Source organism: Cricetulus griseus, chromosome 7, assembly GCF_003668045.3.
Source record: "Cricetulus griseus strain 17A/GY chromosome 7, alternate assembly CriGri-PICRH-1.0, whole genome shotgun sequence".
Taxonomy (NCBI): domain Eukaryota; kingdom Metazoa; phylum Chordata; class Mammalia; order Rodentia; family Cricetidae; genus Cricetulus; species Cricetulus griseus.
In genome coordinates, this window is record NC_048600.1 from 5019448 (window position 1) to 5032965 (window position 13518).

At 42.0% G+C, this 13518-nt stretch overlaps 2 protein-coding genes across 3 annotated transcripts in view; one reads left to right on the forward strand and one right to left on the reverse strand.

Moving 5' to 3' along the window:
* Window positions 1-3617: 3617 nt before the first annotated feature.
* Window positions 3618-9293, reverse strand: LOC113836721 (translation initiation factor IF-2-like). The gene is made up of 3 exons (XM_027425874.1): window positions 9267-9293; window positions 4297-4499; window positions 3618-4245 (listed from the first exon to the last, which is right to left on the reverse strand). The coding sequence occupies exons 1-3, from the start codon at window positions 9291-9293 to the stop codon at window positions 3618-3620; spliced, it is 858 nt and encodes a 285-aa protein (XP_027281675.1).
* Prkd3 (protein kinase D3) overlaps window positions 3800-13518 on the forward strand; it is a 66632-nt gene continuing 56913 nt past the window's right edge. Inside the window, exons 1-2 of one of the 2 annotated variants that reach the window (XM_027426045.2) lie at window positions 3800-3961; window positions 11032-11948. In XM_027426045.2, the coding sequence (XP_027281846.1) occupies window positions 11661-11948 (288 nt within the window). In that variant the 5' untranslated portion in view covers window positions 3800-3961; window positions 11032-11660. The remainder of the gene's footprint in view (window positions 3962-11031; window positions 11949-13518) is intronic. The other variant, XM_027426044.2, reaches the window with a different exon arrangement.

A 13518-nucleotide genomic window follows, 5' to 3' on the forward strand; every position in this document is an offset into this window, starting at 1 on the left:
TAATTTAAACCTGGTTAGTAGACAGAAGGGAACTGTTGAGGAGTTTATCATGTGATATTTTAGGACTATCAGTTATCCAGATAATGACAGTGAAAAATAAAGTCTGACAATTCAATTAAAAATTACTAAGCCCTTGGAACGGGCTCACATCTAATACCAGCAGAGGCAGGTGGATTTGAGTTTGGAGCCTGGACTACATAGTGAGTTCCAGGACAGCCAGAGCTACATAGAGATGATGTCTCAAAAACAAACAAACAAACAATTTTCTAAGCCCTGTCCTAACTGATGAATGAATAAAAATAAGACATGTTTTCCCACAAGTTCAGGAGAGGCCAGGGCAGACAGAGAACTCAGGAGGATCTGGTCCACAGTAAAGACACAAAGAAATGTGGTCAGTGACCCAAGAGCTGTCTGTCAATGGCAATCAGAATACAGAACAATTACAGCTTGCAAAATCACAGATGATGGATGTAACCATCATGAATGTGTTACCAAGAATGTAACAGTTCAAGCTAGTCTAGGAGAGACTAATTAAAATCTATTAGAGTAACCTAGACTGAAATTGTGGCTAGGGTAACTGTGATACAATCAGGTGACAGAGCTGTAAGATTGTAACCAGTGTGTATCTACTAATAGTCCACAGTGTTCCCCCTCCCCATAATCATTTTACTAACTCTATGTTGACACTTGAATGGTGAACAAATTTTTCAGCTGTGTTCTATGGTCATGGAAAAAAGACACAAACACAAAATGCATTTCCAGTAACCATGTTCTATAAATTAAATCCAGCTGAAGTGGCTCTTTGTTTGTTTGTTGTATTTTTTTAAATGACAACTTCCTCCAGCGGGTCCTCAGAAAATCATGTTTTTCTGCATTTAAGATTCTAAATCAGCAGATTTATGGTGATAGATATGGATCTATCTTCAGTCTTCTACATGCCATCAAGGGGGAGAACAGGAGGGGAGTGGAGGACATGAGAGAGCAGCAAGATTTAGTCAGGGGAAGAATTGAGGAGAGCAAGAAAAGAGATACCACAATAGAGGGAGCCATTATAGGTTTAAAGAGAATTCTGGCACTAGGGAAATGTCCAGAGATCTCGGAGTTTGACCCCAACTAACAATTTAAGCAGTGGTTGAGAGGCTACCTTAAATGCCCGTCTCTAATAATAAGATTGATGACTACCTTATATGCCATCCTAGAGCCTTCATCCAGTAGCTGATGGAAGCAGAGGCAGACACCCACAGCTAAACACTGAACTGAACTCTAGAACCCAGTTGCAGAGAGGGAGGAGTGAGATCAAAGGGGTCAAGACTAAGCTGGAGAAACACACAGAAACAGATGACCTGAGCAAGGAGGAGCTCATGGTCACCACACTGATAGCTGGGAAACCAGCATAGGACTTTTCCAGACCTGAACGAGGATGTCAGTTTAGAGGTCTGGGCAATCTATGGGGCCTCTGGTAGTGGATCACTATTTATCCCTAGTATAGGAATGGACTTTGGGAGTCCTCTCTACATGGAGGGATACTCTCTCAGCCTAGACACAGGAGAGTCTAGGCCCTGCTCCAAATGATATGATAGACTTTTAAGATTCCCCCATGGAAGGCCTCGTCCTCCCTGGGGAGCAGTAAGGGGTTGGGATGGGGGTGGGGAGCAGGGGAGGAGGGGAGGGAGAAGGAACTAGGATTGACATGTAAAAGAAGCTTGTTTCTAATAAAATAAGTAACAGAACAAAAAAAGATTCTAAATCAGGGAGCTCTGCTCCCTCAATTGACAACCATGTTGACCCTCTTAACTAGTATTAGGTAACACATGTAAATGATTATGTCATTAAGGGCAAGAAGGGACATTAAATGTGGAAACAGGAAGATTCACAACTAAAGCCAAAGAAGGGGAAGATTACAAGCTCCTGTTTTCATTTTCTTTAAAGGTGAAATGTCTTTCATTTTTAAAAAACGAGAAGATTTTAACATTCAGATTCCACGTTCTCTTAAGGGTCATGAACATCGGTCTTGAAAACCAATCTTCATCTCTTAGGACAGGAAGAGACCACGGGAGAAAACTGTGGTTTATGTCCAACAAGGATACATTTTCAGAGGCAAAGTCAGTCTCAGCCTCAAATGACCTGTTGAAAGATTTAACTAGAGAAAGCAATTAAAAAGTAGACTGGTGAGAAAGTTGTTCAATGAAATATCTAGATGTAAAGTACAGATTTTCACATAAACACTTAAATCTCCGAAGAGCATTTAATTCTTGGAGAAAGTTACTCCTATGGAAAAGAAAGTAACTGTTTCTTTAAGGACCACAACAGAAAATGGAAGTCAAGAGTGAGATGCAACTGGATGCAAGCTGCTCCAATGAGATTCTGAGACTCTTGCTGGGAGAAGATATTCCGGGCTGGACTAAAACATCTGCTGGGAACTGGAAAGAAAAGAGAGCACAGTTGAGCAAGGGGATGCTTAAAAAGAAGGTACACTTGAATGAATCTGCTTTTAATCTTAAAGTAAGAGAATGGCAGAATATCTTTCAACAGTTACACACACACACACACACACACACACACACACACACACACACACACACACACAGCATTTTGATCTTATTCACATCCCATAACCTCCTCATTTGAACCTGGCCCTTCCATGTCTTTTTGTGACCCACTGAGTTCAATGAGGGTTGCTTGAATGAGCGTGAGTGATGTGCGGGTAAGGCTTTAAGTACAAAGATGTAATCAAACTGACTTAGATGCTGGTGGATGTTGGCAGCTTCCAATTCCAGAGCAATGCCAAAAACGTGCTCCCACCCCTTATCCCCCAGTAGAAAAGGATATACACGTTTTTATTTTAAAAAGTCTCGATATCTAAGAGATGGTATCTAAGAGATGGGGATGTAGTCGGTGCTTTAGCTCACTGGTGACCTTGTGGGTCTCAGCATGTACCTTCAGTCTCCACTTCTATCCTGGCCGGGGTGGTGGGGGTGGGGGTGGGGAGGGCGTCTCACTTAACTTGAAATCCAGGACTATCCGTTAATATTGTTGATTCTGTATCAGCGGTCCACTTAGGTTTACTCTTCCTCTGTTCTCCAAAGCTGCCTCAGCTCCACCCCCCCCCCGGCTTTCTGCATCCAGACAAGCTGACTTTACCTCATCTAACTACATCAATATATTTTGCTTCGAAGGGATAAAACATCGACGTGGACAAACTACATAGCTTTAATGACAATGTCTGTCAACCGCGCAGATGTTTCTGTTGCATCAAGTGTGTATAATTTAACACACAGGGTCTTCTCTCATCTTTATGTGATTGCCCACCAGGTCACCCACTTACCCTACACTCATTTTCTCGCAGGTTCCGTGGCCGTCGACTGAGCTTTTGGTAGCGAGGGCCACAGGCGGGTGGACAGATGAACGAGAGGAAACACAGGGCGCGTGCAGGCGGCGTCCCAGGCTCCCTGTGCCGCAGGTGAAGAACTCTGGCTGGTCGCCCGGTGTGCGGAGTGACGGCGGCCACAGGGATGGGCACGGTCCCCCACTCGGGACGCCGCCCCCACCCCCGACCGCCATCGCCTGCCTAGCGGAGAGCAAAATGAGGTTCGAGTCCCGCGCGACACTGGAGACGCTCACCACCCGGGCGGCTGCGCGCTCGACGCCCCGCGGGGGACTTGGCAGGGGCGTCGAGCCTCCGGGTCGTCCCCTCCCTCCCCCAGGCAGCCAGACCCACCACGGCGCGGCGGGGAACTACAGCTCCCGGCAGGCCCCGCGCGCCCCCGCCCGCGCGCCCCGGCCCCCCGCCCTCCGGCCTGGAGACGGGACGGGAGGGAGGGCGAACGGGAGGAAGGGGCGCGAGCAAGCGGGCGGGCGGGATCTTGCGAGGTCCGTGAAGCCTCGCTGAGCTCCTGCTCTGGGACCGGGACGCGGACGCTGGCGCGCGTGGACTTTCTCCACAGCGACTGAGCCCGCCTCTGTAAGTAGTCGCCTGAGGGAGCGCGGAGCAGACACCGAAAAAAGTTCGCGCCGCCGCCGCCGCTTTGTTCTCCCGACCCGTCGGGCTGAGGTGGCGCGGCCCCTCCCCACGGCACGCGGCGGCGGCGGACTCGGACCCGCGCCGGGCTGGGCGGCGGCCGCGGCTGGGCGGGAAGTCGGGGCGGCGGGCGGGCGGGCGCCGGGCGGGGGCGCCGGCGCGGCCAAGTTCCGCGGTCCTCGGCGAGGCCAAGTTGGAAGCGCGCGGCTGCGGTGAGCCACCGCGCCCTGCCCCTCGGGGACGGGGTGGACCCGCCGATCCCGAGCCCCGCAAACTACTTGTGCCGCTCTAGCTCCGCCGCGCCGTGCGGGGAGCCTTCCCGTTTCCTTGCTGCACTTTTCGTGGTCCTGGGGGGCTGGAAGGGGCGAGTATCCGGGGTTTGGAGGATGGTGACCCCGGTTTCCTGACTGCCTTTAGGTTTGCGAGTTGCAGCCTTGCTCCAGGACGTTCTGGTCCCGTCCCCTCCCCGGGGAGCTTTGCACTAAAGGTGAAACACCCGGCGAATGTAGAGCAATGACAAAATATATCTATATTTACACGACACGACTCGATTGCGTGTCGGATGTTTTATTTCACTTCGTCGCAATCACAAGTATAGGCCGTGCTGTCTGTAAGCACGAATATAAAACAGGCGACAGGCGACCTGCAGACTTTTCCGTACACAGATTGATGGCATGGACGTAACTGTCCCTTCAACCACGCCCGTCCCCACAGGAAATAAGACTATCAGTGTCATCTGTGATTAAAGAGGATAAGTTACAACTCGAAAGACAACTTGTAGGACAGGCCCTTTAAAACCTGTAGGCACAAATGAAACAAAAACTTCAAAATGTCCTCATCTGTATCCCGTAGTTATACTAAAGGAAAAAAAATACTTTTACTTTATACCTAATGTTGCAGTTTTAACAATTTTGATTTTGTTCAGCCCACGCTTAAACTTTTAATGCCAAGAGGGCAGACAAGCCTACAGATTTGCTTCAAGAAGGCTTCCATGTAGTTCCCAGACTCAGATCTTAGTAAGATTTGCTCTGTATAAGAACACTTTCTCCTTCCCAGTTATAATCTGGAGTGAGATAAAACAGCAGTTTAGCCATTAAGTTGTTGCAAGTCTTTGTAAAAGTATTATTTTCAAACGTCTTACACGAAAAGTCACTGTAGATTTTGCTTCATAGAATAGTATTGTAAATGTCATGGGCCCGAGAACATGAGTTTGGAGTCCTCTTTGATAATCCAGGGCTGTTCACACTTGAGGAGTGCTAAAATTAAGAGTTTTTTTCTTAAATGTATTTGACAGTTTCATACATTCTGATCACACTCTCCCCACCCCACTCTCTCTTATACCCCTCCTGTCCCCTCACCAGCCTCTTAAAGTGGCGAACCTCTAATCTTGCACATTTTCCAAGCTTTCTGTTTTATCAGATGGCCTGTTTAAAATAGACCTTTCTTTCTTTCTGTTTGTGTGCTGTTTCTCATCTAAGCACAGCCACACACACCTAAAACTACAATAAGTTACATTTTAAAATCAGATGAGTTGAAAACACCCCATACAGTAAAAAGGAGGCAGGGTAGAGAGTTACGTTTTTCAGAGAAGGGAACTTTTCTCGTGTTTTCAACAAAATTCTAAAGTTGGGGGGGAAAATACTAACCATAGTGGAATTAATTGCTTGTTTTTAAAAGAGGCTTGTTCAGAACTTAATATTTGATAATAATTACTTATATAATTCGATTAGGCAGAGAATTGGATTTAATAGTCACATCTCTTCTTTGAGTCTCTCCCATTGTGTAATTCATACTGAACTTGCCTCTTTGGAGCAGTCATCTTAACAGGAAAAATTGGGATATGATACTTAAATGTTTTAGTTTTAATTTCAATGGTGATAAGTCTTCTCCACTTGTGTGGTTATGGTATAGTGGCCATGTGTGAGAAGTGCTCACTGGCTATTAGCCAGTCAGATTTCTTAGGAAGTACTGCTGCAAAGATGATATGCCAGACTGGTGTTCTCAAAGCTGGGTATACTTCTCAGTGCCTGAAGGGAAGCTGCCTCGTGTGCCCTTCCCGCATTCTCCCTGACAGTGGAAGGACTGTCCCAGATAAGCAGACTTGTAGAGAGAACAACTTAGTGGAGTCCCTAGCTCTTAGGAAGACAGTATTATATTAATCGGAGGGAATAGTCATGTTTCTGAAATATGCTGTCAGGTGTAGAGACTGCCACAGAATGTGATATATTTTTAAAGTAATTTAATTAACTTTATTTTATGTGCATTGGTGTGAAGGTATCAGATCCCCTGGAACTGGAATTACAGACAGGTGTGAGCTACCGTGTGGATGTTGGGAATTGAACCCCGGTCCTCCGGAAGAACAGCCAGTGCTCTTAACTTCTGAGCCATATCTCCAGCTCCCTTAATATTTTTTTAATATATAAAAATACTTGAGTTTTTGCACAATGTATAAGCATTAGGCAAAGTCAGACGTTTGTTGAGGTAAAATATGGATATTGACTAAAGTGTACTGGTCAGTTATGTCACTGAAAAGTTCACATGCTTTTAACATGCTAAAGCATTACATATCATACACGTGTACGTATCTGCATGAGGGTCGGGATAAAACCTTACACCTTATTAGTGTTCCTTGCACACAAAGCTACGTTAAACCTGGGCAACTCTTTACTGGTGGGAGTCAGGTGAATGTGCTATTACAAAGGAAAATCATTTCTTCCTCTTTTCTTTAACATTTGCTGGATGCAAAAAGAATGCTGGCTATCTTAAATCCTAAGAGCTCCCCTTTGAAGTATTTAATTTGCCTTGTGTTCTGGAATTCTCTTGTTTTCCTTGTTACTTTAGAGACCCCAGCTGAAATTAAGTCACCCTGGCATAGACTCCCTTGTATCTCATAGTTTGTAATTACCTAGCTCGTTATGCAAATGTGTGCTTAATGTCTGTGGGTTCCAGAGAGAGCAGTGGTCATGTCTTATTTTACTGTTGCTCTGTAACTTGAGCATCTCTTGCAGTTGTCTGGCAAATACCAGGTGTTTTGTAAGTATATGGTGAATGAAAGTCCTGCTTTTCGAAGCTTCTAATCAGAGACTTGGTTAAGGTTGGAATATACTGTATTGTGATGAATTGACTGAGGAGGAAGGAAGGTTGATCTGCTTGTGACATTACCATGAAGTATCACTCAGCCAAGTCGCTAGCCTCTGGGGTCTTTTCCCTTTCCTATAACAATTGGGCATACTGAGCTCAAAATACCTTTAATAGCCTATCTTTTGATTCCACTCACTGGTGGCAGAATTTCTAAGTTCATTTGAATGAGATATGTGACAGCTCCCTAAAAGAACATTTGAAGAATGCCAGCTAAACTGTTATAAATTCTTGACAACTAGACAGTACTGTTCTGGTTTAGAGGCTCTTATAGCTATTAGAAACAACATCTAATTAATACACAGCTTATAAATTAACAAGATGTACTATTTGCTAGCTTATAAACTCTATTTTCTCTTTGAAACCAATACAAAAAAATTAAACAGTATGACCAAAGTTCGTGTAAATTAGAATTGTTATATTTCTTACAGATCAAATCACGATTCCATAAACAAAACACGGAGAGAGAAAACAGATGGGATGAGTGGGTGGAAGCTGTTAAGACAGGTTCTTATATTTGTATCCATGCTGAAACTTAAAAAAAAAAATCACTTTTATACAAAATTATCTATAGTTTATTAGGAATTCATGTCACTCTAGTAAATTAGTCAAGTGTGTTATTAGGTTGTTTTCTGTTAAGCAGTTAATATCCAGTGGTATAATAAGATGTAAATTTAGTGGGAAGATATCTTTTATCAAATTCTATAAAACTTCTGAATGGTTTGAGTAATACACTAAGCCAGGTGCTATCAGTAATTCAGGTGCAGGTGTCAATCCTTATGGCCAGGTGCCAGCAAATGGTGCTGCAATTTTCCTGGTACTTCTCTGCAGTCAGGCTGAATAAAACCAGTTCTCCCTTAACGCTTCTCAAATACTTGAGGACCACTTACTCTGTTTGGTTTTATGAAGCATATGTTTATCATTGCCATTATCTTCACTGTTACCTGGATGTATGCAATTTTTTCTTCCAAAATCTAAAACTTTGTTAACTCTAAACTTTTAGGTTATAGAATGGACATTATAGTAAGGATAGACTATGGAGTGTGCAGATTAATATTGATGATGACTTTCCAGTGTCCAGAGGATTTACTTTTGCCTTAGTTCTTTTGGTCAGCCCATTACATTAACAGCTTACCTGAAGCCTTGGAAACATAGCCCACCCTCATGAATGGCTTCTAAATCAGCATTCTCCATCCTTATGTTGCATATTTAACTTTGAGCTTATCTCTGTTAAGTTTCACTTTAATTTTATTTGCTCAGTTTTGTTCTACCTCAAGGTTACGTAAGCAGATGTCTTTGTCTTTACCATGTCACATCTAATGAAAATACAGGGCTAAGAGTGGTTTGGAGATATTCCCTAAAGACTTCTTGACATACAGCAAATTTCCTTGCTGCCCAACTGGATACCCACTGGAACTCACACAGCATATTTACAAAGATAGTGGGGAAAATGTTTTAAATACTACTTTCGTGAGAGTGTGGTAGTCCTGAACAAGTCTTTAGCCTCTGAACTTTGGCTCTCTCCACTCTAAAATGGGTGGTTGTGAGGATTGAGCAGGTAATAGAGGAATCTAGACCAGCATCTGTCACATGGTAAGAGCTCAGTGAAGGTTAGGTCTTACCTCCTCCACTTGAGACTCTAGTGTCATTCTTCATGAAGTCATTAGTGTGATGGACTTGGCATTTCTTACTCTGCTTGGATTTAGGTTGACATGTAATCATTATACTATTCTCTAGTTATTCATAAATCATTTGAATAACAATCTCGGGTCTGGTTAAGGATTTTTTCTTTTAAAAAAAATGATTTATTTTTATTTTATGTTCATTGATTGGTGTTTTTGTCGGCATGTATGTCTGTGTGAGGGCTTCAAATCACTTAGAGCTGGATTACAGACAGCTGTGAGCTGCCATCAGTTGCTAGGAATTGAACCCAGGTCCTCTGGAAGATCAGCCTGGGCTCTTTAACTGCTGAGCCATCTCTCCAGCCCCTGGCTAGAGGATTTGTTTGTCTTAAGTTTCTTTGGTAATTTCTGAATTGTGCATACCTGCTTTTCTGTGCTCAGCATTTGAAACAGCTCTCCCCATCCCAGTCCATGGTTACATCTCTCACCCTGGGCTCCTTCTGCATAGCATTCATGGTTAAACTGGCTCACTGCTTTGGCTGTATGGGATGAGCTGTGTCTTGGCTCAGACATTTGCACTCAGGTTTTAGAATCTCAGCATTCAAGAGGTGTAAGTTTGAGTTCATCAAAAAAAAGTCATGTAATTCTCTCTGAATGACAAAGTTCAAGTTTCACTTCTCTGCTTTAAGCTTGAAAACTGTTGGGAGAAGATAAGCAAGATACAAGTTGAGCAATTCTTTCTGTGTAATCTCTCACCCGTAGCTACATCCTCTCTGAACAGTGATTCTCGGTTCCTTGTTATCTTTAAGAAGCAGTTGCTATTGTGGAGACAGGGCTGGTGACAGAACATGAGACTTGGGTTCTAATCCCCACTCTGCTTGTTCATAATCATGTGATACTGGGCAGATTGCATTATCACCTTGTGCTTTGGTCTTCTCATCAGCAAAATTGCTATCTTCCCGGTAATTTCAAAAAGTATCATGACACACATTGGTGAAACATTACTATCAAATGCTATGAATATGAGATTGAATTCTAGACATTTGCCTAAATGTCACTATCAGTGCTTGTATCTTTAAGTTATTTTTAGACTCATTTTATTCTGAATTTTCTCATTTGTATTCCTGTATCTGTATGGTTTTGTTCTTCTGTCATTCACTTTAATTTAACTCCATATACTGGTTTCCATAGAGTCACAACACACACTTTGGATGCTTCGGTTTTTCATCCTTGGAATTGTTTATGGCTACAAAGAATTTCAATGGACTTACTTCTTGTGTGTGAGCCATTTCATTCAGTCATGAGGGAGCATGACTTTTTCTTTTCTAAACTGTGTTTTCTATAAAACCATGATGCATAGTTTACCATGCATGGTGTTCTTTTTCCTAATGTGAGAAATCCCTTAATGATGAGTTAACTTTCTCCTGTGTTTCATAGTTTTATCAACTGTCTCACAGTTCCTCGTTGTCCCCGGTATATCCTCTTTGCCCTTTTGCTTCCTTAGGCTTCTGGAAGGTATTTATTTGTCAACACAGCAGCCCAGGAGTCATATTTTGACAGAATTCAACTCTTTTGGAGAGGTGGGAGTACTGGGAATCGAATCTAGGGTCTTGTATCTGTTCTCATTCAACTCTTAGTATATAAAAATGTGAGAGACTACTAAAGCTTTCCTGTATTGGGAAATTGTTTTGTATCTTTTATATGCTAAGATCGTGAGCATTTTATGTCTATGATGTTTTACTTTTCCTGTTTTGTTCCTTCTGTTTTTCTGTTTCTTATCGTAATTGAATTGTGTAGTTGTGAAATAATAGTGTTTTATCTTCATAAATTTAAAATACAATAAATTACAGCTGGGTGCAGTAATATGTGTCTTGCTCTCAACTATTCAGGGAGCTGACGCAGAAGGAGCTCTAGAGCCCAGGAGTTTAAGACCAGTCTGGGCAACAGAGTGAGTGAAATCCTGTCTCCCAAAAAGAAGGCCAATATATTATTTAGCCCCATCCCCCACCCTCAGGGCTCCAGCGTTAGTGGTGAGGGACAGGAGTATTATTTTAAGTGGGAATCCCTCTCTAAAATTAATACCTGCAGTTAAAAAAAAAAAAAGACATAGTAACTGAAGTAAAAATGATCACCCATTAGGATGTACTCATGAATTGTAATATATACCATCACTAAAAAATATAGGGATTCTTACATTTTAAACTGATGGAAATGAATATAAAGCATTGAAACCCTTTTAAATTTTTCTTTTAGGTTGACAGCATTTCAGAAGGCATCAGCTTTTCTCCGTGGACCCATTCATCAAAAGAAATATGCTTATACTATTTTTAAAAGCTTTTTACTTCATCAGAGGAAAGTTCACTCCCCAAGATGGAAATGAATACATTTGAGAGGGCAATTTAAGGTGTGACCGACCGTTGGGTGTCCCACCAGTCACTGAAGGAGTAGATTATCTGAATCACACCTTTCAGTCAGGAAGACTTCATCTTGACAAAAAGCAACTGTATTCAATTCTTATTTTCTGAAATGAAAAGGAAAAGACAAGAACAGATTTAAGATAAGTGAAGATGTTTCATATATAATCAGGATCAGTTCTGTTCTTACGATGATAATGGTGATGTCAAGTGAGTTGCAGATCTGGGTGTGGTCCTAAAGATAAAATTTTTAATGGGACTGATGGTGAGCCCAATAGGACCTTTTGTGTATTTAACCCACAGTGACAGAATTTGTCATCACTGGCATGAGCGCCTCAGCCAAGGAAATACAGCAGCTTTCATCTAAATCAGAAGCGCAGTCATTTTTTTACTACTATTATTTTGAAAACTTATTCAAAACCGTTTAAAAAGCATCGGAAACTATTTTTATAGATTAAAGAAAGGCAGATGTCTGCAAATAATTCCCCTCCATCAGCCCAGAAGTCTGTGTTACCTGCAACTGTTTCTGCTGTGCTGCCAACTCCTTCTCCGTGTTCAAGTCCCAAGACAGGACTCTCAGCTCGGCTTTCTAATGGCAGCTGCAGTGCCCCATCACTCACAAACTCTAGAGGCTCAGTGCATACTGTTTCATTTCTACTTCAGATTGGCCTCACACGAGAGAGTGTTACCATCGAAGCCCAGGAACTGTCTCTGTCCGCTGTCAAAGACCTCGTGTGCTCCATTGTTTATCAGAAGGTACTGTGCAAGCTACTTATATCAGTTTTTTTCTAATTAACATTGTTTCTCACAGTCTATAATTTATGCATGAAACAATGAACTAAGGCATTTGGACTCACCAGTTAACATTTTGGGCAATGCGCTGATAGACTATGAGCCAAAAATTTTCATTAATGGGATCCTATATCCCATTTTGAAATGTCACTTACTCCAAAATAGTGTCATTTTATAGTCAAGGGGTTATACGGCACTTCATTTGATTTCAGAGACAAAGGTCAGGAGGTAGAGGTCATAAGACATTGAGGTACTTACTAGAAAGGTGGGCATCAGAACTCTAAATCCAGTGTCCACCTGCACCGTGGGATTTCCAGGTGTCCTATATTTTGCTCTCTTTTATACACTTGCCTTCTCTTTGGATGCTGATAATTTCTCAGAGGAAACTCACAATCTACCTAGACTACCATTTAACACGGAAATGCATACACTCTCTCTTCCTCTTAAACAGGCAAACCAATTTTGTATATATATGACAGATTATTCAAGATGATAGTTTATCATTTAATAATAATGAGTCTTGGTTCCGTGGATTAGTATGTTTTCTACTTAGGAATTAATTATATGGGTTATATGAGTTGGTTTCCTTTTATTTTCAGTGGACAACTTGCTTCAAACAAACTTGTGGAGTCTTTGTGTGGCCTAGTTTGTAAAATGCTTTCATCAGAGCCTCGCACCACTTAAAAAGCTAGGCTCAGCAGTGTGCCCCTGTAATCCCAGACCAGAGAGGTGGAGACAGACCAGCCATGATAGTGAAATCAGTGGGCTCCAGGTTCAGTGAGAGACCTTGTCTCAATAAGATGAAGGGCAAATGAGGAAGACATGCAAAGCCAACACCTGACCTACGTATACACACAGACATACATATACACAAATGTGTGTATGCAGAAACATGTAGTCTCTCAGTGAGATTGATAACTTTGAATTTCAGCTTTTCATCTTTTGTTTTACTTCTATATTATATGTAGTTTGTCACTAGCTTCTAATTTACAAGTAGTTAGCAGCCAAAAAATGTTATGGTAGCTTATGGGCTTGTGTTTTAACAGGAGCTTACTGGTGTAAATATGGCCTAAAGTAAGAGTGACTTTAGACCTGCAGAGTTGTCGATTTTGTTTCCTTGTGTATTTACTTACTGTGAAGTATTTAATTTTGAGATGGGGGGATTGCTGTTGTCCAAGCTGTTCTTTGGTCCTCCTGCCTCAATCCTCCTTAGCTGGGATTACAGACATAGACCACTTTGCCTGGAGCTACTTTTCAGTATCTTCAGTTATAGTTCCCTTTTGTTATATGCTACATAAGTTTTTCACAAATACTTTTGCAGCTGTTTTGTAACTTTTTCAACTTAAAGGTAATGTTTAAGTCTAACTTCTTTTGAAGCATAAGAATTTATAACCCATGTTTTAATGTAATCTATTTTTCAGCATTTAGAATTTTCACTTTCTGTTTTTTAATTGATAAAGATATATGCACTCATGTATAGCATATTAAAAGATGGATACATTGTATAATGACTAAGTGAGCCAGTTGCTTTAAA